This window comes from Chironomus tepperi, unplaced genomic scaffold (assembly GCF_022539635.2).
Source record: "Chironomus tepperi strain 1889 unplaced genomic scaffold, CSIRO-AGI_Ctep_v1 contig_100, whole genome shotgun sequence".
NCBI classification, from domain to species: Eukaryota; Metazoa; Arthropoda; class Insecta; order Diptera; family Chironomidae; genus Chironomus; species Chironomus tepperi.
This window is the reverse complement of record NW_027226222.1, coordinates 1,269,925-1,297,226: the sequence shown is the minus strand read 5'-3', so window position 1 is coordinate 1,297,226 and position 27,302 is coordinate 1,269,925. Positions and strand designations below refer to the sequence as shown.

Here is a 27,302-nt window from a genome sequence, read left to right as displayed (position 1 = left end):
CAATATTGAAGATAGGTTTATGATGTTGGTTAACACTGTTTCTGGATATCTGTGGACAATTTTTAACTCAATTTTACAAAGGAACTCCCTCTTTAAATTAAAAAGTCATAATAATAAATAAGCAAAAGTCATCATTCACACCTTAAAATATTTTAAGCCATTATTAAGCATACAATTTATTATAAATCAGAAGTTATTATTTTAATGTCCTTTACAAAAGTTAACAAAGGAGAAACGTCAAAGAACTTGAAATGAATTTGTACATTCTTCATCGTCAGTCGTTTTACGTCGTTTACTATTTTCATTTATTTGACAGTAATCTGCTTCATATGATCGTTTTTTACTAGATGTAAAATTCGGAACCTGTTTGAGTTTTCTATGTGTAGCTTCAATTGACGGCTGAATTAGATCATCATGACTTGAGAAATCTAACATTTTAGATGACGTTCCAATACTTGATTCCTTTTTAGAGACTTTATTTGACTTTGAATTCTCCTTTTTAGACCTGAAAGATGAATGAAAGTCATAAAATAAGGTCAATTAAAATAAAATTTATATTATAACTTACATATCGGTTGACTTAGTGATGAACACTAGAGATTGAATAGCTTTTTTGCTCATTGGTGATGGAGGTACAATTTTCTTAGAATTTGTGGAATCGGCAGTTACTTGATAATCAGTCTCGGAGAGAAGTTTCCCTTGTTTAAGGCACTCAACCAGCCATTTATAATCAATCAAGCTCCCATGAACTTCTTTTTCGGCTAATCTTTTATGAAAATCTTCAAGTTTTTCTTTGTTAAAACATAAGATATGTGTAATGCTTGAATCAAGCTCTTTGACTCTTATTCCACCACAGGAACTTATTAATTTTCCAACTTTAAAATAGTGTTCGAGAGTAAAATTATATAAATAAAAGACATATCCATCGAAAACATGTCCAAGCTTTTTTGCCTGCTGCTCAATTGTAAGTGTCGATACCAATTGATCATTAGTCTTATCAACCAGTACAGTATTATTAGTTTTTGAAATTTCCTCTTTCTTCTCTTGATCTCCTTCGCTCTTTTTAGAATCATCCAATGACACATTTGTAGAATCATTATGAGACGACGATGAAGAGTCGAAAGATTTTGGACGTTTGAATGCAAAATCATTGTATGACAGTGCATATCCAGCGTTTACACTCTCATGAATCCAGTTTACATTTAAAACTGGAATTTTATATTTTGCGGCAATTTTAAACTTTGAATTGTCTATATCTTTTTTGTCCATAATCAATATATCAGTCTCGTTAGATTTAAATATTTCCTCAAATTTTCCACCGTTTTCCTCGATAATATCTGAAATTTCATTTCTTTGGTCTTTATTCATTCCAGTTGTTGCAATTTTTAAATCAAATAAAGGTGGTAGTTTAAATACATCATTTTGTTCTGAACAAGCTTTTGTAATCGTTCCTTCCTGTTTCTGACATTTATTCCATATTTGATAAACCCATTCTGTATGATAAATTGGAATATCTAATGAAGCAGCATCAGAATATTTTATTGTTTTTGTTGAGTTTGTTATTAAATGTGTTACATCCGATGATAATTCATTGGTAAATTGCCCATTCATTGATTTAACTAAGCTCTCGAGTTTCTTCTTTTCAGTTCCATTTAAATTAGATGTACATATTTTTAAGCCTTCAAATGCATTATTGTAAATTGCACAAGAGTTTGTTATCACTAAAGTCTCATCAGAAATTATTTCAAGTAACGGAACTCCAAAAATTCTCAAATCTCCAGCCTTCTTTGACATTAAATGATCATATGAAGATCCAGAAAAATTGTCTAACACAAAAACATGAGAAATCTTATTTAAAAGCGTGTTGTTATAATGCAGTACTTCTTCTACAGACATTCGTCGTATTTCAGCATTCGTCAGTTCCTTAATATTCTGTAAAAATTAAATAAATTCTCATTAGATTGAATAATATATTTAAGTATTAATATTTCTTACCTGATAGACATTTTTCATTCTTTCACTCATTTCATTTTGTTGCTTAACAAATACCACAATAGCTGTACTTGACAGTTCTTTAAAATAATTAATTAAATTTGAAGAAGACATGCTTTAATTAACGCAATTCAATAATAATTGAAATTTAAAACTGTATATAACCAGGTCTAATAGGTAGAAAAAATTGAAAATCTCTTTTGTTTACAAACTTTTCGCGCTAAAAAGTTTCTCAAAAATTCAAAAACAAAAATACCGTTTTTTTAAAACATTTATTAATCTTCTTTAATTAACATTCAATATACGCATCATTATAGTAAAATATGCTTCGTAGAAATATTTTTTCTCTTTTGTTTCATAATGGTCCATTACATAAAATGATTAGTTATTATACATGTATAAAATAATTTTTTTGTTTCATTCAAAGCACTTCTCCATAGAATTTTTGAACAATTGTTTAATATTTCTATAATTTCTATCTTTTCTCCATCATTGGAAAAAAGTAAACAGCTGTCTGTGTATCATCTTCAACATACTTATTGTCAGAGCTCAAAGTTGAGCCGAGTCGACTTCAAGTCGAATAAAAAAAAGTCAAGTTGAAATTTGACTCGAGTCAAGTCAAGTCGACTTGAATCGATTTAAACCGTGTCAGCTTCGAGCTCTGCTTATTGTCGATAAAAAAAGTTATAATAATAATGAGTGTAATAATTATATAAACACAGATGGATTAATAAAACTAATTAAATCGCTTTCGGACATGCTAGTCAAATTAAAATCAGCAGGAGTTGGCGAGAAAGGCTGCGTCATATTTGATGATGATGGGTTATTAGATGTAGAATCACTAATAAGTGCATGTTGAACGTTTTGAGGTTGTCTAAAAATAAAACTATAATTAATTACATCAATTAGTAGACAGTTCTAGATACATACCCATCGTTTTCCTCCTTTTTAATCATAACGGGTGTCATAAGTTCTTGAGCTATAATTTCCTGCAATTGTTGCTGAGAACTCGTAATTGGTGTCTGCTGTTGTGTCGATTCTGGACCACCTAATGTCGACGAAATAAAGTTATTAATCGAAGATTGAGTCTCGTTGGGATTCTCTGAAAGAATCTCGGCAGCTACATTTGCAATCATCTGCTTGACAACGGCTTGCGTCTCGGCTGCTGCCTCTGAGACAGCATTAGAAATTAGCGTAGTATTTGATGCCGTATCATTATTAATAGAAGCGTCTAATGTATTTAAAGGAATAATATTTGTACCGTCGGATAATTGCACTGACATTATATTTTGCTCACATATCATGGGTTGTGTAGAAATGGCACTCATCATGCTTGCATGATCATTATTTGTTTGTCCAACAACAACATTATTGGTAGCCTGATTCATCATTAAATCTTGATTTAAATGATGATGACTTATGATATTGTCTGTATTTTGTTGCACAATAGTCGGTTCTACTTGCGCACAAATCATATTTATGAAATTTTCAACAACTTGTTGCTGCTGTACTGAATTTAATTCAGAAGCTTGTGACGGTTGCTGAGATGGTGGAGGCATTATATCATTTGTAGCAACATTTTGTAATTGATCCTGATTTTGTTCACTTTTGATATGATGAACGACTTGAAAATCATGCTCCAATAAGGTTTGACCAACTTGTGTCGAATTCATCAAATTTGATGCAGTTGATGGATTTAAAAAGCACTGTCTCGTAACATCAAGCATAGTGCTGTCACTATAAATCATTTCCTTGACTACTGAGGCTTGTTGAATTGGTTGTATTGTTGTCGGTGATGAGGTAGTGGTTTCTTGCTGTTGCAATTCATTAGGACTGTTAATTTTTGTATCATTTGTGCTTATCTCGGAGAGGGATTTTGAAAATGATGGCTTACGAGATATTGGTGGTGGCATAATATTTTCAGGAGATGATCCTTGTGGCTCATTCCATGCTAATGATAAAACATGAGGATTTGTTGTTGATGTTGGCGATAAATCCTGTTGATTTATTGTTGAAAATCCAATATTGTTTAATCCATCAATTGAAGGTGAACGATAATGTTTGAATGGTATGTAGATGAACGTGTGAGGCTCACTTTTCTTATTACTCGATGTAACATAAATTTGAACTTGTACTGGCTCTGTTATTTCCTCTGGATATGCTGGTATTCTGCATATAAGGTGTGTTTGTTGAAGATATTCTTTGTCAGGAAAAACTGTTTCTTCCCAAATCTTCTTCATCTGCCTTCCGTTCTCATCATATCTTGTGAACGTAACTTTTGTATCTTTCAGAAAATTTTTACCGATTATAAAGAGTTCCTTTCCACCACGGCAACTATATGAATCCAATGATTTTTTACAGATTTCGGGAACTCCAGGTGGTTGCGTACACGTTATTGTGTTGCTACAAATTTGCAAAACCTCCGAATATTCTGTATCCTCATTAATCTTTGTGCGAAAAATCATTCGACATTTTGTCGACTTTTTCTTATTTCTTGTTACCGTAGCCGTTATTGTATTATTCTTTCCCAAACGATGCTCAACATCTACATTTCGTTCCTTTAATATCCCAACACAATCACAAATTACAGTCATATCATTTTCTGGCTTAATTTCTATCTCAATAACCATCGTTCCATCCACTTTTGCTTCATTACAAGGTGTCGAATTTTTTCCGCTTACTTTGCATGCTTGATAAAATATATGCGGAGATACTTTGCCGACATCATTACCAATAAAGACCTAACAATTTAAAGTAAACATTATTAGTATAAATTATTCAAGAACCTGATTGGATGGAATATTACCTGTAAAATAGCAGGTTTCGAGTATCCATTTAACTTGACAACTGGAAATCCGTTTCCACTTTTATCTTTTACAGCTCCTCGGCTTCCTTCGGTTTGATAACGTGCCCGATGCTGTTGTTCAGGCTGTGTTATAATTTGTAATTGTATTTTTCCATCACTAGAAACTGCTGAATGATTTTGATTTTGTAAAGAGGACAGAAGGGATGGAGATGTTGAGTGCACTGCTTCGAGACTTTCTGAACTTTCAGATGCAAGATTGGTAGACAATTGTAAATTGTTAGTTATTTCTGGAGACGATCGATTAGAGGAAGTTGTAGGAGAAGAACTTGATGAGTTCCTTTCAGAAGGACTGGTGGCAGATGAATACGTCAAATTTGTCGGCGACGAAATCGTACTAAATAATGAGAGAGTAAAAAGGAAAAGAGAGAAGAAAGAGAATTGAGTCATGACATATCATTTATAGAGAGGAGACACAAATAATACAATTAATTTCACTTCAAAGACCAGAAAAATGCTAATTTGTCATAGAGAATGTGAAATTTAATGTAAATCATGGATGATTAATAGATATAGGACTTCTTACTTGTTCAATTTGTTCTTCTGAACATGCGTTGAAAAGAAATCATCGCCACAAGTATCTTCAGTTTCATTTTTCAAGGTCAAATGATTAGTATTTTTGACGGGCATAAATGGCTTTTTAATAACACTCTTAATTTTCTTGCCTGCTCCCAATTGTATGCAATGCTTATTTTTACTTGACTCAGAATTTTGTCGAACAAATGATGATGATGATGATGAAGTCGGCGACGTCGGGCTAGTTGTGGTTGGTGCATAATTTGCCTGACTGATTTCTCCATACCTAATGTTGTGCATGACATATGTTGATGATTGATTTTCATAATTTTTTGCATTTATTTTAAAGATCATTAGCCATAAAATTATCCGTTGTTCATTAATGTTATCATAATATTAAGACAAACATTGATAAGTAAGGCAGCATTAAATATAATGAAAATAAATCAACACACAAGATGTAAATGCAGGAATGATAAAGTGTGAAATGAGTTAGTTTTCTTTCAGACAGCAGCATTCACTCAAATTTAAAAAAAAAATGCAATTCCTAGCATGCTTTGACTTGATTTATGAGTGAGATATGAAGAAAGAGAGATAAGAAACGTGATAAGCGTTTCAACATACCTGATAGTATTCATTGATCGTTGATAGTTAGCATTGGTGCTAACATTATTAGCATCTGTTGTTAAGGTCATTGTTTGTAAATTGCCACCGTTTATTGGATGCTGTTGATGAATAATATGCTGAGATTCGTGATGATCAAAACCTAAGCCTGAATCATTTGAATTATCGCACAATGATGACGATGTCGTTGGTGGAAATGAAGCATTAAAATTCTACAAGATTGTATTCATTAGAAATCAATTACAATTATTTAATAAACATTCAGGCACAGCTGATCAAACTCACTTTTTGATTTTTTCCTAGAGATATTCTCTTTCCTATATGAACTCTCTTCCCCGATGAAGGCTTTGTGGCAATTCTTAAAGTTTTTCGATGAATTCTTGACGAGACTGTGGAATTAAAAAACTATTAAAAATTTAACGGCTTAAAAACATTCGAATTTTATGCTTTTTTAGAATTAAAAATGTCATGCGAGACAGTCATGCAGAGTCCAAGTGAACAATTTGTTCTCGAAAAAAAGGTAGTCAGAAGAAGACAAATAAAAAATAAGAAAAAGAGAGACGCTGAACATCGTATCAATAATGAAAGATAATTGCATGAATCAACATACAAATAAATTAAATAATAATGAAGTGAGCTTTATGATAGCCGAATAAAAGGCAGACAGAAAAGTTAGTGTGCGTATTTTTGTCAAAATATCGTCTTCCCGTAATTTGTTTTTGTCTATATTCACAACATGATTTTTCTTATATAACACCGCAATCTGAATTATTCATTCTTGTTGCTACATATATTTTCATTTCTAGCTATATATTTCTATATTTATTATTATTGTCAAAACAAAAGACGAAAAATTTTTTTACGATACAATATGCTTCCATATTTATGACTCTTTTTGTGTAATTAATGATGTGTCTACTCACTGGACTTTTTCCCTTTTCCATTACTGCTTGCTACATAAGACGTTTTATCGCCATTAGATGTTTTCAATAGCATAATTTAATATTTTTTCCAGAATTAAAAATCAAGGAGAAAACTTAAATGTTTCAAATGCAAATTTCATTAAACAAATAAAATAGATGATTAGACAGCTTTATGGCTTGTTCCTTTACATATTAGATGTTTAAAAACGATAAAATAATAAAATTATTTTGTAAAATATTTTTTTTGACTAATCGGGGAAAATTAACTAAAGGAAATTGGCTTACACTCGATTGTTCGATGCTCCCCCTACTTATCACTCCACACTATGGTCCATTTTCAAACATTTGCGGCAATTAGTTTAATTACTTTTAATCGACATCAGCTGACAAATGAAACATCCACGAATAAACAAGTTGAACTTATTCCAAAAATGGGTCTTTTGCCGGAATTTGTCAAAAATGGACCACAAAACATACACCGCATCCTTAGATCTCCAGATGCGATTTACAATAATCGGAAATATTGTTAATTGTTCAAATTTTCACTTTTATTCACTATTTTGATTTGTTCTACTGAACTGGTTGCTTTGATATGCTGAAAAAATCTCAACAGTTTTCAAAAATTTGAAATTCATGTTTTGACATTTTGAAATTTTTTGGAATTGTTAGCATAAAGTTTGATTTTTTTTTCAAACGTTTTATTTTATTTATTTATCGACGGAACATGACTAACCTAACACAGAAGGCTAACTAAAAAACTGAATCAACAAATCATTGCATGATTAGAATGTAATAAACAATATATATATATGTGGTCATGCAGACAAACTTCGCCCCAAAATCGCCCCAAACAAAACTAACACCATCACATTTTTCCATTGATCTCCGTGTAAAAAGGGATCATTACAGTCCTATATAAGATCAGTATTTGCGGATCTTTTGTATAAGGAATCATTACTGTCCTATATTAGATCAGTATTCGCGGATCTTTTGTATAAGGGATCATTACAGTCCTATATTAGATCAGTATTCGCGGATCTTTTGTATAAGGGATCATTACAGTCCTATATTAGATCAGTATTCCCGGATCTTTTGTATAAGGGATCATTGCAGTCCTATATTAGATCAGTATTCCCGATCTTTTGTATAAGGGATCATTGCAGTCCTATATTAGATCAGTATTCGATCTTTTGTATAAGGGATCATGGTGTTAGTAAAAATTAAATCAATTTTAAAATAATGAAGAGGATCACAGAATAGTAATGTTATTTTCAGTGAAATTAAAATTAAAATATCAATTTGTCATTTTAACAAGGTCGTCCTAAAAATTTAACGGTTTAATAAAATTTTCAAAAATTCAAAAAACGAAAAAATCACTTTTTCTGTTAGTTTTAATCATTTTTACCCAAAAAAATTGAATTCGAAAATTTCATATATTGGCCCCCGTCATAAAATTTGACCATTTAATATACCGATATATAACATAACACAGGTAATAAAGGAGGTAGTCGATTTTCGGTGTCGACTTACGTCGACTTTTGTTTTTTCAGCTAGTTCATAACCCCATTTGGTGCATAAATCTACCGAAAAAAGAAAAACAAGTTTAAAGTTATTAAAAAAGCTATAAAAACATCATTTAATCAATTAAATGAAATTGTAATAAGATAATACCTTTGTATATGTCAAGCTTGAGAAGAAAGTGATCGAATTTGCTGGAAGTTTATGATTGAATTGATTCTGATACTTTGACTAAAAAAACTTGAGTAACTAGCTTGTTATTTATTGCGAGGAGTGATATTTGATAGGTGGTGATTGGAAATTCTGAAGGTGAATGAATAAGTTAAGAAATTAAGGAATAATGTGTCTATGAAGAAGAAAATTATTTTTATCAAAGATGGAAGCAAAAAGAAAAATGCGTGATCGTTACTTGTGTTCTTCAGCACTAAAATGCTGCCTGGATTAACATAATATTAGTGTACGCATAGAAATGAGTGTGTTTAAAGCGTTTAATTAGATCCTTTATTGTTTTAAGTGCAAAAATTGTTTATAAAATATGATTACGTAGCGATTTTACGTTTACTGGAATGTAAAATACGTAACCGGTCTCTGCGTAATCTTCAATTACAGCTGTATTTTCTCATAAAACATAAATTTTCTCACCGGATCATAATTATATGCTTAATTACTGTGATAATGAATGATTTCAAACATATAATGTTTGTAATTTATGTTATGAGTATGCAGGATTTTAGTGCTGAATTTCGTAAAGTTGATGACTGGAAGGGGAAAATGAGACGAATAAACAAGTTTGAGGGGAAAATATGTGAACAGCATTGGCTTTATTCATGCCTTATGAATGATGTTCTTTATTTTGATACACAAATTTTTTATGATTTCTAAAATTTTTCATTTTGTATGACTGATTTTTGTATTTACATTCTGGTGACAACATTATATGAGATGTAATGAATCCTTTATGATTTTTATGCCAAGAGCGGTTCATTATGCTGTATGACGAATAATGTGTTAAAGTTAGAAATTGTATATTTTAGATATGTCTGTGGAATATATTCAAGTGGCTGAAGATTTCAATGATGAGCCAATTGAACTTCCGCTTGAACCAGATGACAATACTTTATTGTTGTCAACTCTACAAGGTCAATTTCCTGGAGCGACTGGCTTGAAATACAGAAATCCTGAAAATAAAGCGATCCGAGGAATTCGATTGAATGATTTGAAGTTACATGCACCAGGATGTGGCTGGGATGGTCTCGTTTATTACTGTGTATTCCCGAAGGGTAAGATTTAATTTTAAAGTATAGAAATTATTTCTCAAATAGACTCTGTTTCAGAGAATAAGCGAAAAAGCGATGATGTTATGGAAAATGTCTCAAAATCCAAAGTTTCAAAATGTCAAACAAATAAATGCACTGATTTGATAGTTCTTGGATTAGCATGGAAGACAAATGAGCAAGCATTGAGAGAATATTTTGAGACCTTCGGCGAAGTCTTGATGGTACAAGTAAAGAAGGATGGAAAAGGTCAATCAAAAGGATTTGGATTTGTCAGGTTTTCCAATTACGAGACACAATTGCGTGTCTTAGGACAAAGACATCACATCGACTCAAGATGGTGTGAAGTAAAAGTTCCAAACTCGAAAGAAGGTCAAATTCAGCAAGTTCCATGTAAGGTATTTGTTGGAAGATGCACAGAAGACTTAACACAAGAGGATTTGAAAGAATATTTTTGCAAATTTGGAGAAGTCACGGATGTTTTTATTCCACGTCCATTCCGTGCATTCAGTTTTGTCACATTCTTAGATCCAGAAATTGCTCAATCATTGTGCGGAGAAGATCACATCATCAAAGGAGTCTCAGTTCATGTCTCAAATGCTGCACCTAAAGCTGACGGCAACAGAAATCAAAATTATGGGAACTCGATGAACAATCGCAGCCAAAATTATGGCGGAAGTTCTGCACCATACAACAGTATGTTTAGCTTCAATCATATTTTGAGAAGTTCCTTAACAATTTTATATCTTTTAGATTCAAATTATCGAAATGATTTCGGCGGAGGTCGTAGTGGAAATGGAAACAGTAATGGAAGCAGTAGTAATAATATGAGCAGCGGAGGGCCGAACTCAAATTTTATGCCAAATAATCCAAATAGTGGTGGAAATGCATGGGGAAGTAGTGGAAACAGTGGAAATAACAGCAACAACAATCGGGGCAATCTTGACATGCCAAATTTACAAGCACTTGGAATTAATAGTGGAGGAAATCCAGGCAATCAAAGTGGCGGTAGTGGTGGAAATATGAACAATCCACTAGGTAACATTTAAATGATTGGATATACTTTACATAATTATTAATATTTAAATTGTCATTTTTAGGAGTCGGATTGAACGCTTTAAACTTACCAATGAATCCAGCAATTGTCGCAGCAGCCCTCAATCAATGGGGCTTGTTAAATGGAATGCAGGGACAAGGAAACAATGATCAGGTAAATGATCGAGTACGATAATAAAATTAAAATCGTTGTCATTGTCTGATCTAATTAACATGTCCTCTTATCCATTGTTCTTTGCTCTGTATAATCTTAGGGTGGTTTTAATAATTCAAGTAATAGTTTTTTGTCATGGATGAATCAACAGAATAGTGGTGGTGGTACAGGAAATAATCCTATCAATAATGACAACCAAGTAATGAATCCATTAATATCTCATCCTTACAATTATTTAAATTCAAGACAATATTGATGTGACTGTATGGAATTTCATATGTATACACACATCAATATGACTCTAACAGACAAAATCTATCAGCGAAAGCTGAGAATGCTGCACAAACCATTTTTGTCTGTTAGGGATGTCTTGGATCAAAAATTTGTTATAATTTGAATTAATTTAACATTTTTTCGATATATTTTTAAGGGTCCAAACAATCAGCCATGGAATCAGCAACAGCAACGTAACCAAAATGTTCCAGACAAAGCGAATTTCATGTAATGCGTTCAAACGTTTTAGTTTTTAGAAAACATTTTTTTTTACAATTTTTTTTTTGTTTCATATTGACACAAATTTTTAATTTAATTAATAATTTTTTTATCCTAATGTTTAGGCGTGTAAAGCGAATGAAATTTGATTATGATTGGAGTGATTGAGTGTAAAATTATTAATAAAAATCAGGAGTAAGTTGAGTGTGTAAGAGGTATGAATGTGTGCTTTTTATTTTTTTGAGGATATCTTTTTGAAATAAAATGATTTTTTGAAATATGAAATAACGGTAAAGAAGTAAATCAAGCCATGTTTTAATTTTAATAGAAATCTTCCTCAGCATCCCTCTGTGTCTGTTGATTTTTGATCTGATCTTGATTCTGATACATGTCGGCAACTTGCTTTGCTGATGTTGAATCTTCAACCTTTTTGTCGTCTCGGATTCGAATGAAACGTGGAAATCTTAATGAAATTCCTTTTTCAGGATCAACAATTCCACTTGCGGCTCTATGAATTGGAGATATTGATAAATCAGCACATTTAACTTCCCAAACTTGAACAACATCAAACCAATCATCAGGTGCTAAGCTTGGATCAAAACGATAATATGATCGTGGCTCCTTAATGATGTTGTCTTTAAAGAAGTTTGAATGAGTCTTAAGGTCTTCATCACTAAATCCAGTTCCGATTTTGCATATACTTTGATATTCATCATTTTCTTGATCATAACATCCCAACAAGAAACCACCATACATTCCTGTACGTTTGCCTTTTCCTCTATAGCCACCTAAAACGACTAAATCAAGTGAGTCTCCAACACCTGACAAATAATCTTTCTTAAGTTTGAGCCAATTCCTTGATCTTTTAGCAATTTCATATGTGGCTTCTTTATCAAGTGTTTTGACCATCAATCCTTCACAATTTCCTTTAACTGCTTCATCAAGGAATGCATGTAATTCATTCATATCGCTTGTATCCAATTTTGTTGCAAACTTCCATGCACCTTCAACTTCTATGAAATGTTCATAAAGTAAGCCACGTCTTTTTGAGAATGGTTCTTCAACGAGTGATTCTCCATTAAAATAAAGTAAGTCAAACATGTAGACACAAACTTGAACTTTAATATCAGCTTCATTTGCATCTTTTCGTTTTCTAGTCGATAAAACTTGGAAAGGTAAAATTTGCTTCTTTTCTTGATCCCATGCAACTGCCTCACAATCTAAAATAAACGACTTGACACTTTCTTTTGTCGTTAATCCTATCCTTGAGATTATGTCTGGATATTTAGATGTATTATTTTCCTGATTTCTACTGTAAATGCTGATAACTCCATTCTCGTCCATATGAATTTGAGCTCTTTCTCCATCATACTTCCACTCACTAGTAAATTCAATGGAATCGAAACGTTCGAGAACTTCATGCACACCTTTTGTTGGTTGAGCTAACATAGGTTTTAATGGAACTCCTGGTTTCATTTTACATTTTTCTAAAAGTGCTTTGATTCCTTCATCGATTAAAATTGTAATAATTTGGTTATAGTCAGGACATCGACAGAAAACAGTCTTTAAAATTAAGGCATTTTCCTCAACTTTTGACTTGATTGTTGCTTCACTTTTATCAGCCATAACATTAACATTATAAGGTTCCGTTTTGTTTTCTAACGGTGGAGTTAATGTAACAGCTTGTGACAGAGCTTGAAGTAATGATTGTTCAGCAAGTCCAATACGTAATTTACCAAGTAATGAACGAACGAAAAATCTTGCTTCTGAATGTCGGCATGCAACGAAAATTCCTTTAATTGTATCAACTTTCTTTTGCATTGATGTTGCACCACTCATTTTAGCAATAGATTTAAGCTTATTAAACATACTTTCGACTGTATGTGGAGCAGGTGTAAACATCATTCTTTGGTTACTTCTTGATCTTTCAGCAACAACACCTAAATCACCAATTTGCTGTGAATCGCTCTTAATTTGCTGTAAACTTCTACCGGTTGTCTGAGCAATTGCTTTCATAATATTTGTCTCAGCAACACCCAATTCAAGACCTTCAAATGCTGGTGCCACTTGATTTAAGCAAAGATAAACACTTGGCAACAAATCATTAGGACTTAGAACTATAACTGATCGGAAATAATTGCTCAATATTTCAATCATCCTTAATCTGCTGCTGTTTTCCTCAATGATTTCAAATGTTTTTGCAATCGCTAAGTATGGAGTCCTAGAAGATATACGAGAATAATTTAGAGGATGTATAGAATTAAAATCAATTGATTAACTTACTTTTCTCCCTTTTTCCAGAATGCATCTTTAACTGGATGATAATTTTTCTTTCCTGGATTGTAGTCTGCGCCTTTTACACCAGATCCAGCACTCTGAAGTTTCATAACATTTTGTTCCTCTTTTTTGGGGCTTTCTTTGATCTCCTTTTCTTCAACCTTGATTTCTTCATCCTTCTGTCCATTGATTGGCTTATTTTCAGGTGATTCTGATTCAATCTTAGGAGTTACTTTTTCTGGAGTCTTTTCTTCCTTAACTTTTAAGGCAGGTGATGTGACCTTTGGCTTTGATTTACTTGTCGGCGTTTTCTTCTTTGAATTACTTTGTGGAGTTTTAGTGGTTTTAGATTCCACTGCTCTGTAAAGGACACATAAAGGATTTTAGTGTTGTTTAATATGATATTGAACAAAATAACTAACTTACTTTTTCTTATGAACTGGAGAAGGTTCCTTTTTGGTCACTTCATCTTCTTCGCTGGATGATGAAATTTTTCGTTTCTTTTTAGAAACAATTTTAATTGGTGATGAATCCGGACTATATTGTTTAGAAAATAATTGTAAACTGTTATACAGTGATCTCTTTTGGTACTGAATGCATACTATATTATTTCGACTTATTTTTACACTATAATTAATTATTCTTCTTAAAGCAAACATTTTTCACCTTTTATCTGACTCATTTAATTTTTCTGCATCTTTGTCACTTTCCTTTGAGTCTGGCTTCTTTGAAAAGAATGATAATATACTTTTTTGCATTTTATTGTCCTTAAAACACTTAATTAAGCTAACAAAATCAATTCACTGAAATATTTATGTAAACAATTTTCCCGCTCAAAAATTATTAACTTCTGCGCTAACTTTGTGAGTGTTAGTAAGCGTGGAAGTTCATGGCCTTACAAGTTAGTCAAGTTTTTTGAATAATTTTTAACCGTTAAAAAAATTATGCAAAAATTGGAAATTCTTTCAATAAATGAATCAAAGAATTAAATTTCTGAAGATATATCGCTAACATGTGACAAATATTTACCAAATTGGGCATCATTAGGCAACATAAAATTGCAAAAAATGATATATGGAGTTATTCAATTTTCACTTGACAAATTCAATATCTAAAACCGTACAAAAAGTACGGTTGTGTTTATGAGGGTGTTTTCTTATTGTTTTTGTAAAAAATCTGTGTTAACTATTTTAATTTGACTGGTTATTTTGGTATATTTACCAAATATTTTATTCAATTAAGCTTATTAAAGCTCTTAAATTTCGGAATCTGTTAAAATCCTCATTAAATAAGACGAATTAATAGCTGAAAATGGCACAATCTCCAAAGTCACCAAAAACTCCAACAAAATTTAATTACGAAAAAGACGATTCATCGTTCTGGGAAAAGTTTTCGACACTCGGCAGAAAGAAGAAGATTAAAGAAGGTAATAATTAATTGAGCAGTGAAATTATTAAGGAATTTTAATGATTTTGAGAATTACTTCCAAAAATGGAAATGAGAAAATTTTCAAGGTCTTTTATAAGAATAAAACGAAGAATTCTAAATGTTATCATTATTTATTTAGTTCAAGAAGTTCAACAAGAAGGACAATATGCTATTGACAGTCCCGGAAAACCGAATGCACCAGAAATTCCTCCAGAAGATTACAATTTAGGGGATAATGAGCAAAGATCAATCATTCAACCACAATGTCTTAATCAACCAAATGTTCGAGATTTACTTCAAGTATTGACTGATTGGATGAATGATGAGCTTGTTGAGGAACGAATTATTGTCACCAACATTGAGCAAGATTTATACGATGGTCAAGTGCTTCATAAATTATGGGAGAAATTGACTGGAAATACATTAAATGTATTGGAAGTTACTCAATCCGAAGAAGGGCAAAAACAAAAGCTCTCAGTTGTCCTCAATGCCGTCAATCATGTAAGACTAAAGCAATAATTGTTGATGACAAAATAATTAATTATATTGATCTTTTTTATTTTAGACATTGGGTTTTCATCACACAACTCCCAAGTGGACTGTCGAAAGTGTTCATTCTAAAAATGTTGTTGCAATATTGCATCTCCTTGTTGCTCTTGTTCGTCACTTTAGAGCTCCAATTCGTCTTCCAGAGAATGTCTCAGTCACCGTTGTAATCGTCAAAAAGAGTGGCAGCAAATTGACAGCCGAGTAAGATTAATTGACTTTTGTGTGGTGCTTAAAATTCATATCAAATTTCTATTTGTTTAGGAAATTCGAGGAGCAAATTACTGCAGTCTATGAGGATGTTGGAATGAGATGTGAACGGGACGCATTTGACACTCTTTTCGATCATGCCCCGGAAAAGCTTCAAGTTGTTAAAAAGTCACTTGTCACTTTTGTCAATAAGCACTTAAATAAGCTGAACTTTGAAGTTGTTGATTTAGGATCGGACTTTAGAGATGGTGTTTATTTGTGCCTTCTCATGGGACTTCTTGGTGGATTTTTCGTCCCTCTTCATGAATTTCATTTGACTCCAAGAGACAATGAGCAAATGATTCATAATGTTGCATTTTCGTTTGACTTAATGCAGGATGTAGGATTAGCAAAACCAAAAGCTCGTCCAGAAGATATTGTTAATATGGATCTTAAATCAACACTTCGTTGTCTCTACAATCTCTTCACTAAATACCGAAATATCGCCTAATTTTAAATCTTGACGATTTACGAACGAATAATTTCAATGTGGCCAATTAATTTCCTACTTAATTTAGTATTAACTGATCATTGTTTGTGCCTTAAATGTTTTCTAACAATTTAAAAAGTCTAATTTTCTATACATATTAGATATAATAATAATAGTCATTAAATTGTACAACATAACTAATTTATTAATGCGTTTAATAAAAAAATGAGCAACGAAAGTGATTGCTTACGGCAGCTCTTAATATTAACTCATACCATAAATTCCTTCCTACTCGTTTATATTTTAGGATATTCATAATGCTAAAAGGTAACGAATAAGAAGGAAGAGACTAACAAGAGTCATATTCATGGATTTCCAATGATGTGTGAACTTGATAAAAGAGAAAGATTTTCCATGTGTAGCGAGAGCATTGGGTTGGTAACATTTATTGCCTTTGATGTTCTTTTTAGGAACGGTTTGCTGTTTTGGGCACTTTTTATGAGCAGTATACCTTTCCATTTAAATGATGGGCGTCATCAGCGAACAGCTACATTAACATCCCTAACAAGTTTCTAAAAATAACTCACCGAAGGTGGAAATAACCATGAACCGGCAACAAAAAGGCAATGAAGTCACCAACCCAAGAATAAATGTGACTAAATAGTCATCTTCATTTCATGCGCATGTTCCGTGAGAAAAAAATCATCAATCTTTTTTTTTTTTTTCTCTCAGATAAGACGTCCGTTCCTTTCGCTGTAGAAAGCTTTTCGAGCAGAAAGTTTTCAGAGTAAAAATTTTACTCTAGTCTTAATCATAGTAAAAAAAATCTTTTCTGTTCATTTTTCGCGATTTTTTCAGCAGTCGCATCTCATTCAAATACATTTAATTAAGTTTTAATGTGAATCTAATGTTGTCAATTCTTGAAAAAATCAACTAAATATTAATAAAAGAATAATGTTCAATTAAAAATTTGCTGTGTAGTGACTACATATAGAAATATATTTCATCATAATACTGAGTTTAAGGATATAATATATTATATATATATATAAAGAGAAAATCATAAGAAAGTAAGTTGATTATAAGGAAGTGGAAGTAAGAATGATTAGGGATAATTGAAGGGATTAATCAAATTTCAACAACGAAATTAAGGGATGCGTCAAGGCAATTGTTCATCCTACTTAAAATTTTTCAATTAATATAAAAACGAGAAAATTAAGGATATATAAATGGAATCGAGGAAGAAAAACAGAAAATAGAAAAAATATTGATTATTTTCAATTCAAGCATTTTCCTTGATTCCATCATCATGACTACATATTACAGATTCTACTTTTTTTTTTATTAAAATGTTTTATATCCGTTTGTGATTCTCGTGATCTTTATCTCCTCCTGTTTATATCACAATTTACTTTATTCTTCCCTTTCCTCAATTTTCGTCCGTAATCAATATTTTTTTCATTGAGGAATTCACAAGTTGTAATTCTATGATTGTCCAATTTGAGGTGCTTTTTCACCATCCACTTTAATTCTATTTAAAGACAAGCTGTGTGCTTATGTATTCTATCCTTTCGAAAAGCCATGCGATAGTGCTTTCATAAATTGTCATGAACGTTTTAGCGCTTTAATAATCCATTCTAGTTTAAAGCACTCAATTAAGAAATATTAAAGGGAAGTTAAACAATACACAGTTTGGCTAGATACATGTGAAAGCTCAGTGAACATGAATAAATTCTAAATTCTATGTAAATTCAGGCTTTTTTCAAGTTTTTTGGCATATGCAACACATTTATGTATTTATGTCAGTTCTAAAAATTCTTTACTACAGGAAAACTGTAGCTCATTTAAGTAGGCTTAAAACCCAATTTATCTCTTGACCAGAAAAAATCAGTCGTCATGGTGACGTCAGAGCAACTTCAATATCGTTAATACGGCGACCTGGCGGCGCCTTAGGAACCACGTTGTTCTAAAGACGTCCAAAGTGCTGCTTAAGCCATGCTCCGTGACACACGAGTTAGTTGCCAAATGCTTTCGACGTGTCATAAACAGTATGGGATACACCAAATTACAGTTGGTATGTGTCGCTCTTGAAAAAGTTTGAGAAACCCTGCTAAAGAGAATTTAATTGTCATGTGCCTGAATTTGAGCAGTCAGAGGATACTCGACTTTTTATTCCAAATAATACTGTAAGAGTCACGAGTATTGTGTAGAATACTTGTCTTCTTGACATCCTTCTATGTAATGACTGAGAGATCAATATTTTCTGGGAATCGAGCTCATGTCCTTACATAACAGAAACTTCCAAATATTCAATCTATTGCCTAACCGGGCTTAACCATTTGTTTAGAGAGACCTTATTCTCGCATTGACAGATTACCCTGCATAAGACTAGATTCCCCTTGTTCCAATTTTCTTCGACACCACACATACAAGTCTAAGACACTTGCATTGAGTAGTTGATGCTTCTATAGATTCCAACAACAAGAAAAATTCCATAATACATACGTCATAGAATAATAATTGCCAGACACCCAAAAAGAAAGACTCATTAAAGACTTATTTTGTTTTTGGTAAAAAGCATTTGTGTGCCAAGTTTGACAATATCAAATTTCCTTTTCTCATTTCCAGAATTAGAAGCATTGATTATTGTTAAAATAATATCGAATCATGATTAGTCGTTCGCGCCCAAGACGGAATAGATATGTACAAATTTCATTGTTTATTATAATTTACTCGTGTTATTGTGCTTATTCGGCTGTTACCACATTACCCGAAACGTCAGAAAATGACTTTAGTGGAACTTATGAACCAATTGTAACATCTGAAAGTTCTGAGGTATTTACTGTGAATTTCTAATAACTTTTAAGGTTATGTCAATATTGATCTTTTAAAGGATTCTACATTAGCAACCCCAAATATTTCAACAACTGCGAGTACAGGATTAAATCATCATGGATATCCTACAATGCGACCTCGTCGACCCGATTGTGCACCACCGGCAATTGAACAATTCCCACCTCCACTCATGAGTGCTTCAATACGTAAGGTATGCTCATTTTTCTCTCTTTTCTCTTCTTCTTATATCCATCCTTTGATAATTTATGAATGGATTATGTGTTTTTTTATGCAGCATGGAGGGATTATCATTCATATACTAGTTGCAATCTTTACTTTCCTGGGTCTGGCAATCGTTTGTGATGATTACTTTGTATCAAGTTTAGATAGAATTTGTGAAGAGCTGAAACTGTCACCGGATGTCGCTGGTGCTACGTACGTTTATTGAATATCCAATGTATATTGTGGCTATTAACTTTTGATATCTTATCTTCTTCATATTTAGTTTTATGGCAGCTGGTTCTTCGGCACCAGAGTTAGCGACTGTAATAATTGGTGTATTTTTTGCAAAGGATGATATCGGTGTTTCAGGAGTTATTGGATCTGCTGTATTCAAGTAATTTATCATGTTTAATTCCTTTAAATGACCCTTAATTAATACCAATTAAAACTATACTTTCAGTATTATGTTTGTTATATCTGTTTGTGCTTTATGCTCGGGAACAGTATCACAATTAAATTGGTGGCCCTTAGTTCGTGACTGTGCTTGCTATTCGTTTTCAATAATTGTCATGCTTATTATCATATGCAACGAAGTTATTTCATGGCCGGAAGCTCTTTTCATGTTAATATGCTATGTATTTTATTGTGTTGCATTACACTTTAATACGACTTTGGAGAAATTGATTCAGCCATATGTCTTACGATTACCAATAAAACTGCCCACCCGTGAAGAACAATCGTCCTTGGTGACATTCAAAAATGTTCCTGATTCGTCTTATCAGGGTATACAAAATGCTGACGCCACAAGTCCACAACAGGAATTGAATGAAGCTGTCACAACACAGCCGGAAAATAATTATGATGTAAATACAAGTTGGGATCCAAACTCGGCATGGAATGAGGATAATCAATCGACCGCAAAAGCAACACCATCAGTAAATTCATGGAATACGTCAAATTATGACTCTTGGGGTGACGATGGAGCACAAAATTATGGATATATTAAGAGTGAAGTTGAAACTGATGCACCAGCGCAGGCAAAAGCTGCAACTCCAGTATCGACAACAGTTGTTCAGCAGACAAATGATCAGTATTATAAGCCAAGAGAAAATCGTCCTGAATTACCGGATCCTTTAATTAAGCCAGAAAACGCAGACTTACTGACTATTGTAAGCTGGTATATTGTATTTCCAATTCACTACTTATGTCGTATAACAATGCCGGATGTTAAAAAGGAGCAATACAAAAATTATTATCCATTAACATTCCTAGTCTCAATGGTATGGATTTCGTTTTATAGCTACTTTATGGTATGGATGATAACAATTATTGGATTCACGTTGGGAATTCCAGATACCGTGATGGGTCTTACATTTGTCGCAGGTATGCATATAGCTGCTTCTACTTCTTATTACTACATTATCATGATTTAAATTTTTATTATCATTATTCTAGCTGGTGTAAGTGTCCCCGATGCTTTGAGCTCTATCGCAGTTATTAAAGAAGGTTATGGAGATATGGCAGTATCAAATGCTATTGGATCAAACGTTTTTGATATACTCGTATGCTTGGGATTACCTTGGTAAGCAATAAACAACTGACACTGTGCGTGATAATAAAAATGCAATAATTTTAATTGTGATAAATTACAGGTTCATTCAGACAGCTATCATTGTGCCAGGATCACACGTCAATGTCATTTCAAAAGGATTAATTTATTCTACTTTGTCTTTATTGTCGACAGTATTCTTCTTTCTTTTCGCAATTCATATGAATTCGTGGAAATTGGACAAGAAATTAGGTATGAATAATTTTATGGAAATTTTGTCGTTTCTTTGAATAGAACCTTGGAAGTTGAATGTCCTCCGATTTCTAGATCAATATAGATGTGATCAATACACTCGACTGTACGAAAATTTTGTATACTCATTCAAAGAAATTTTCAAAATTTAAATTTTTAATTTTCTTCACAAATATCAATGAATAAATTATTTCGGAGCTTTAGTTGGATAGATTAGTGATTAATAAAGCATTTACAATGCTTCTGTACTTAAATAATTCAACTAAAAGTAGAAAAATTTACAAATTAAATTTTAAAATTTTTTTCAACATATTCACCACATTCAACATAGTGTTGATGTTTACAATTAATTCAAATTTTTGATAGTTAAAAATTGCTACATTTTTGTATAGAGGATCTATTTTTGCTGTCCTATACAAAATCGAGTAGAATGGATTAAACCATGACCTACCTTAAATGTCACATTAAGTTAGCTCTATCACTGACTGTATTCTTTTAATTACCGATTCCAAGTGCTATTGTGTCTCATATTTCCATGTTTACTCTATACCTCCCTTGAGTATGCTAACCTAACTAATTTAAAATTGTTTTATTTCTCATAGGTTTCATCCTGATGTTCTGGTACTTATTCTTCATTACACTAGCATCACTTTATGAGTTGAATGTGTTTGGTAAGATGAACTTGGCTGAATGTAGCAGTAATTATTAAACTGTCAGAAAAATGGAGATGTGAGTGCATGTACTGATAATTATTAATATGTGTACTAATGTGACGATGGTATTAAGGACATATGGCGAGATGCTTCTCTAGAAACATGATAAAAACGAATAATAATGCCTAAATTTTACCTTGAAAAAAATACAATGATTCCTCATATAGTGACAAATTTCAATTATATTACAATTACTAACTCTACTTATTAGTAAATCCTTAAATTTTTCCTGCTATTATACATACACATATTATATGAGAAATCTTCATTATGACATTACTTTCAAAGTGTATGAGAAATTTGAGAGCATTTTAAACAAAACCCAAAAAAAAAGTAATAAATATCTACAAGCAAGATGAAATAATGCTGTAAAAAACAATTTTAGTGAATGACAATTAAAACTAATGCAGACAATATTAATTTAAATATAAATTTGAAAAAAGATATTAATTTTTTAAAAAAAAATCTATATATCTATTAGTCTACGCAATTTTACACTAGTTTACATCCATTATCATCTCATAAAATGATATTGTGACACAAGACAGAAAGAAGGATGCAATGATCAGTATTAATTTTCGTTCAAATAGCTTTACTTAATCTCAGTTGCGCTTTCTTTAACACGAAGCTACTTAAGTTCATTAATAGTTTAATTATTTTTTATATACTTATAAGCATACGCAAACAATAGTGCAGTTCTGTTTGGAAAAATGCGCTTTAATAATGATATAAAGAACGAAAGACACCACAAATAATAATATAATATGTCAATTTAATAATATAATTGTCAATTTATTCAGTTGGAAGTACATTTTACATTTACAAATTGTTGGTCAATTATGCAGACATGTTTACTTGTTTGTCCTCTATACAAATTTATTTCGAGGTTAAGAATTTATCACAACGGTTCAAATGAAAAAATTAGATTTAATGGGCATTATCAAATTCAGCACCATTAAACTTTTCGGATATAAATTTTTATTTTTATTGATAATAAAAAAAGGGAGCTTTGGGATTTCAATCCAATCGCAATACACATACATTTTACCTACCAAAGAGCAAGGTTATGAAATCAATAAAAATACTGCCATTTATTAGAGTTTTTTGAGGTTAATTTTTTGAGGAATTCCAATATTTCAAATGGTAAGAATCAAGCCTGCAAAGATTTTTAAGCAATAATATCAATATTTTGATTCACCCCGAGTAGACAAAATTAGTACTGACTGGACAATAATATGTCCTAAACATAACCGAGCGGCACAATGCGACGAACCGCTTTTTCGCCGTATAAATGGACAAAATCAGCCGTAACGTAAATACAACCGTTTAATAGTCAAAAACATCCATTTATAGGGCGACATAGCGGTGTGTTAGCAAACACGTTGTGATGTTCGGGCTAATTTTGTCCACTTGAAAATTTTACCTGAAAAAAGCCAGAAGATTATTGGTACGTTAAGATTCTTGTTGATAGTTATACAAGCTAAATACATTAGTGATAAGAACATGCGGTCAAAAATCATAAGAAATGAGTTCGATTCCCCGATAAGAGAATTAAAAAATACGACGTATGTGATATAAATCAGAAGAAGGAGACCGTTCATTTATTACGGTACAGAATGACGAGCTTTTCCCATAAATTGGCAATGAAATTCTCAAATTAATATTCCACCCCCACCTCCATCCACTTTGAACGTAAAAAGTGAACGTCCTTTGAATAGAATTTATTGGATTTTAAAATGAGTTGTATCCCGGGCAATTCATTGCTCCATTTCAATATTTGTATTCCATTCGAATTTCTTCGTCCTCTTTTATTTCGCTCGGGATACTTTGTATTCCTTTCTAATGGATTCCTGTTCTACTCTAATTCAACAAGTTGACATTAAAATCTGGCTTCCATAACTCTTCTAAAGTACATTCCTCTAGATGAAACTCAAACTTCAATATTAGTTATTAAATAGCTTAAAGCATGTCTAGAAGCATCTTAAATTTCAAGACTGGATTAATTGTAAGAGCAGATTAATGTCGAAAGATATGAAAAGTGATTGAATTGAAAACTAATGAAGTTTTATGGTAAATTTTAAGGTGAACCTAAAGTGCTCTAGCATGCCGTAGCACACAGTTTTAAAATTTATAAGCTGACTAGGAAGCTTGATGATAATAGAACTGAAGAAGCAGCAATTCCGGTGATAAATTCTAACCCTTTGTTTTTATATAAGTTTATACCCTAAATATAGCCAGTTATTGATATTTATAATCTCATAAAATTCATATATTAAAAGATTTACTATAATAAGATACAATAATACAAGATATGAGAAAGGAATAAAGCAAAGATTAATAATGATAATAAATTAAATCGTTGTCGTCGATTTTAAAACAAAAAAAAAATGAAATAAATGACATAAAGAGCCTGATATATAAGAGCATGTCAGTAATAAATAGTAAGAAATGAAAGAAATGATACAAAACTATATAAAATTAAATTTATGAGAGCATTCCCCCATAAAGTGACAATGTTAAACTAACTTATTATGTTTAAAATATTTTGAATGCATTTTAAGTGAAATAAAAAAGAACAAAAGGTGTTAATTGTTGAACATGAAAGAGTTACAAAACCGTAAAAGAAATAATAATAAAAGTAATAATTATGAAAAGGGTAGTAAAGTGCTGTTTTATTGATGGAAAGTTTTATCGATCATTCTACAACGATGAACTTTTCATTACTTCTTGTTAATGTCCTCTATATACTTTTGTGTTTGAGTTTTTGCTTACTTTCTTATCGGTGACATGATGACAAATATTTTGAGAGGTAACAAAACTTTCAATTGTAAAGATATTTCCTGCCAAGTATTTGATCAATTTTATATTAGCTGTAGTAAGTTGGTTAAAGTTTTAAACAAACAGTGAATCCTTAGATTTGACGTAAGCTGGTTTGTAGCTTTTCTGAACAACAAATCAGGAGGAGCTAGGGCAAGTGAGAGGTAAGTCAACGACTTTTCTTTCTTATGTTAATAAATACTCAAGTTTACAGCAACATGGCGTAGGATGGGAGCGTAGGAATGCCAATTAGACATAAATTGTACAAGCTTTGTGAGTCAGCCAGCTAAAGTAAGGCTCTAAGTAGGAGCATGGCTCCAGTAAGGAATTAAGTAATTCAGTGCATAACCTGTTTATCAGTGATTGATGTGAAGAAGCCAATTGATAACTCATAGTTCTTATGATCAGTATTAATGCAAGCTCTCGTTGCAACTATTCAGTAAATTACAATATATCCACTATCCTGGTCTGTTTTAGTAAAAACCTTCCATTGTGAATTTATAGCTCTCATATCTTTCTAATTTCTAATAATCTCATTCATGGCACAATTCTTGGTTTTCCAGCATTAGATTGCTTCACTTAAGATGAAGGGATTCGAGCCCGAGAGCTCAACATCAAAATCAATTTTTGTGACTTGTACTTTGCTAAGTGAGCTTTTAAGGCACTTTTGCTTATTGTTAATTAATTTACTAAAGTGTTTCATGAAAAATCCCAAATACAGCTTTCTTCCCCTAAATTTGTCTGATTCATACTTTTCAATCAAGCCAGTAATTAAATATTACACCTTCTTTGAAATTGTAAGTTTTGGATGTTTGCCTTTTTTCTAATCAAACAAATTTTAAGTTTCCAGAATAAATTCAAATAAAACCACAAATTGAGATGTTCTGTAAACTCCTATAATCTCAGCATTTAAGTAAATATTATGAGACTATTCCTACTTTAAGTAGGTAAATAATAAAAACACTTTAATCTTTGTTTGATTTACATGATGTTAAACCCACACATGTTCTTATAACTTACTGGTATTCCAAAACTCTACACACATATCGTGATTCACAGGAAAAAAAAGCTTTAATGAACCTTATCTGATTAATATTGACATTTATTGCTTAATTTACAGAAGAAAGAATCATGTCGATATTGGAATGTGCCTGTCATCAGCATTTCAAATGGTGTTTTACCAAGATCGATATGTCAATGATGAATTAAGATGTTAACGTGTTTACAATGAGCCTTGCTACTGTCAAATTTTGAATCATTTTGATAAGAAATAGTCTTCTTGATAGTAGGAACTTGAATGCGAATTTATGTACCCGGATGACACATGAGGGTAGCTGTTCGACGCTAGGATTTTCCTGTATTTCGACGCCTTTATGAGTAACTTTATGAGTATTGCATATAGTTAGCATTCAAATGTTGCACCAAGGCGCCAAGTATCAGTCAACTAGCGAAAATAAACAAATCTGCAGCTTGGCTATAACTATGCTCCCGTCACATCACCGTTATGACAACACGGGTATCCCGAAATCTCGGTTTTGACGAATTTCGAGATCGAAACCGAGACCAAGACCGGGTCTAGGAAAACCTAAATACCATTTGAATGTGTGCCTATCGTATGAGAAGCAATCTAATAAGGTTGGTTTATCACTTATTTTGCTTACGATACAAATAAATTGAAATCTATAACGCTCTCCAGTTATCAGTTTAATGACCTAATCAATGTCAGTTATCTGCAATTCAAAGCATCAGCATTAAACTTGTAATGAAAGAATTAAAACATACTTAATGGTATTTGTTCTGCTCAATTGAACACGTAACGCCATCTCTTGAAAATAAAAAGGTGCAAAAAATCATCGTTCATCCTTACAGCATTGATATAATAAAATGATTTTTGATTATTTGCCGAAATATTTCAGATACCAAAAATATAAAACAATGCATGAATGTGAAAAGATAAAGCCTTCTTCTTTTTTTTGTTAAAAAATTAGCTTTGTTAGACAGCAAGAAGAATTTTTGCGATGTAAAGAAAAAGTTTTGTAAACGATACGAAGGATATCTATACACATAGAGGTAAGCATACACATTTTGATAGGTATTAATATTATGAATATTTTTTCTTGAGGCAATTAGAGTAAAAATTCCTTCGAATTCTATACAAGGAAAATAATGAAGTTTAAAAGTTGAGTATAAAGCACAAAAAGGAATTAGATTAAGCGATACGAAATTGAGCATGAAATAAAAATCATCTTCGAAGTCTAATTGAGAAAGTCTGTAACATAATATTGCATGTCACAAATCATTATCTTCTCATCTAAATTCACATAATATGAGCCATATACACGCATGCATATGTACATATACATCATATGATAGATATAAGTTTCATTGAGAAAAGTTTGTGCGGCATGTAGTACAATAGTATGTATATAGGCTGCTCTGTGTTTTGCTTTTGTTGCAGGAAGTTGAATGTCATTTTCCTTTCTCTCATATCCTCTCTTGTTACGATACAACGATGACGTCATGAATCAGCAAGGATATTGTCGGGAGAGAGAAAAATTTTTTTGGTATTTTG

At 32.0% G+C, this 27,302-nt stretch overlaps 6 protein-coding genes across 11 annotated transcripts; 3 read left to right on the top strand and 3 right to left on the bottom strand.

The window, feature by feature from the left end:
• Nucleotides 1-134: 134 nt before the first annotated feature.
• Nucleotides 135-2,190, bottom strand: LOC139087228 (DNA topoisomerase 2-binding protein 1-like). The gene is made up of 3 exons (XM_070635981.1): nt 1,996-2,190; nt 569-1,932; nt 135-505 (listed from the first exon to the last, which is right to left on the bottom strand). The coding sequence occupies exons 1-3, from the start codon at nt 2,104-2,106 to the stop codon at nt 238-240; spliced, it is 1,743 nt and encodes a 580-aa protein (XP_070492082.1). The 5' UTR covers nt 2,107-2,190; the 3' UTR covers nt 135-237.
• Nucleotides 2,191-2,245: 55 nt separating this feature from the next.
• LOC139087153 (nuclear factor of activated T-cells 5-like) lies at nt 2,246-7,177 on the bottom strand. 4 transcript variants are annotated; one of them, XM_070635878.1, is made up of 8 exons: nt 6,919-7,177; nt 6,281-6,384; nt 5,996-6,207; nt 5,382-5,657; nt 4,799-5,192; nt 3,290-4,733; nt 2,923-3,223; nt 2,246-2,866 (listed from the first exon to the last, which is right to left on the bottom strand). In XM_070635878.1, exons 1-8 carry the CDS (start codon nt 6,989-6,991, stop codon nt 2,701-2,703), a joined length of 2,970 nt encoding a protein of 989 aa, XP_070491979.1. In that variant the 5' UTR covers nt 6,992-7,177; the 3' UTR covers nt 2,246-2,700. The 4 variants fall into 4 exon arrangements, with proteins under 4 accessions (XP_070491979.1, XP_070491978.1, XP_070491976.1 ...); XM_070635877.1 differs by having other exon boundaries at nt 2,923-4,733; nt 6,281-6,400; XM_070635875.1 differs by having other exon boundaries at nt 2,923-4,733.
• Nucleotides 7,178-8,465: 1,288 nt separating this feature from the next.
• On the top strand, nt 8,466-11,715 carry TBPH (TAR DNA-binding protein-43 homolog). 3 transcript variants are annotated; one of them, XM_070636165.1, is made up of 7 exons: nt 8,466-8,745; nt 9,471-9,716; nt 9,759-10,406; nt 10,464-10,748; nt 10,811-10,920; nt 11,021-11,119; nt 11,351-11,715. In XM_070636165.1, the coding sequence occupies exons 2-7, from the start codon at nt 9,473-9,475 to the stop codon at nt 11,423-11,425; spliced, it is 1,461 nt and encodes a 486-aa protein (XP_070492266.1). In that variant the 5' UTR covers nt 8,466-8,745; nt 9,471-9,472; the 3' UTR covers nt 11,426-11,715. The 3 variants fall into 3 exon arrangements, with proteins under 3 accessions (XP_070492266.1, XP_070492268.1, XP_070492267.1); XM_070636166.1 differs by having other exon boundaries at nt 8,471-8,574; XM_070636167.1 differs by lacking the exon at nt 11,021-11,119.
• DNAlig1 (DNA ligase 1) lies at nt 11,613-14,514 on the bottom strand. Its single transcript, XM_070636162.1, has 4 exons — nt 14,356-14,514; nt 14,116-14,226; nt 13,696-14,049; nt 11,613-13,633 (listed from the first exon to the last, which is right to left on the bottom strand). Exons 1-4 carry the CDS (start codon nt 14,445-14,447, stop codon nt 11,734-11,736), a joined length of 2,457 nt encoding a protein of 818 aa, XP_070492263.1. The 5' UTR covers nt 14,448-14,514; the 3' UTR covers nt 11,613-11,733.
• A 303-nt stretch (nt 14,515-14,817) lies between these two features.
• On the top strand, nt 14,818-16,604 carry parvin (beta-parvin). Its single transcript, XM_070636168.1, has 4 exons — nt 14,818-15,115; nt 15,257-15,618; nt 15,683-15,867; nt 15,928-16,604. Exons 1-4 carry the CDS (start codon nt 15,001-15,003, stop codon nt 16,361-16,363), a joined length of 1,098 nt encoding a protein of 365 aa, XP_070492269.1. The 5' UTR covers nt 14,818-15,000; the 3' UTR covers nt 16,364-16,604.
• Nucleotides 16,605-16,744: 140 nt separating this feature from the next.
• LOC139087372 (probable sodium/potassium/calcium exchanger CG1090) lies at nt 16,745-23,136 on the top strand. The gene is made up of 9 exons (XM_070636164.1): nt 16,745-17,412; nt 18,971-19,177; nt 19,236-19,388; nt 19,473-19,612; nt 19,683-19,793; nt 19,860-20,782; nt 20,855-20,981; nt 21,052-21,200; nt 21,803-23,136. Exons 2-9 carry the CDS (start codon nt 19,010-19,012, stop codon nt 21,907-21,909), a joined length of 1,878 nt encoding a protein of 625 aa, XP_070492265.1. The 5' UTR covers nt 16,745-17,412; nt 18,971-19,009; the 3' UTR covers nt 21,910-23,136.
• The last annotated feature ends 4,166 nt before the right edge of the window (nt 23,137-27,302 follow it).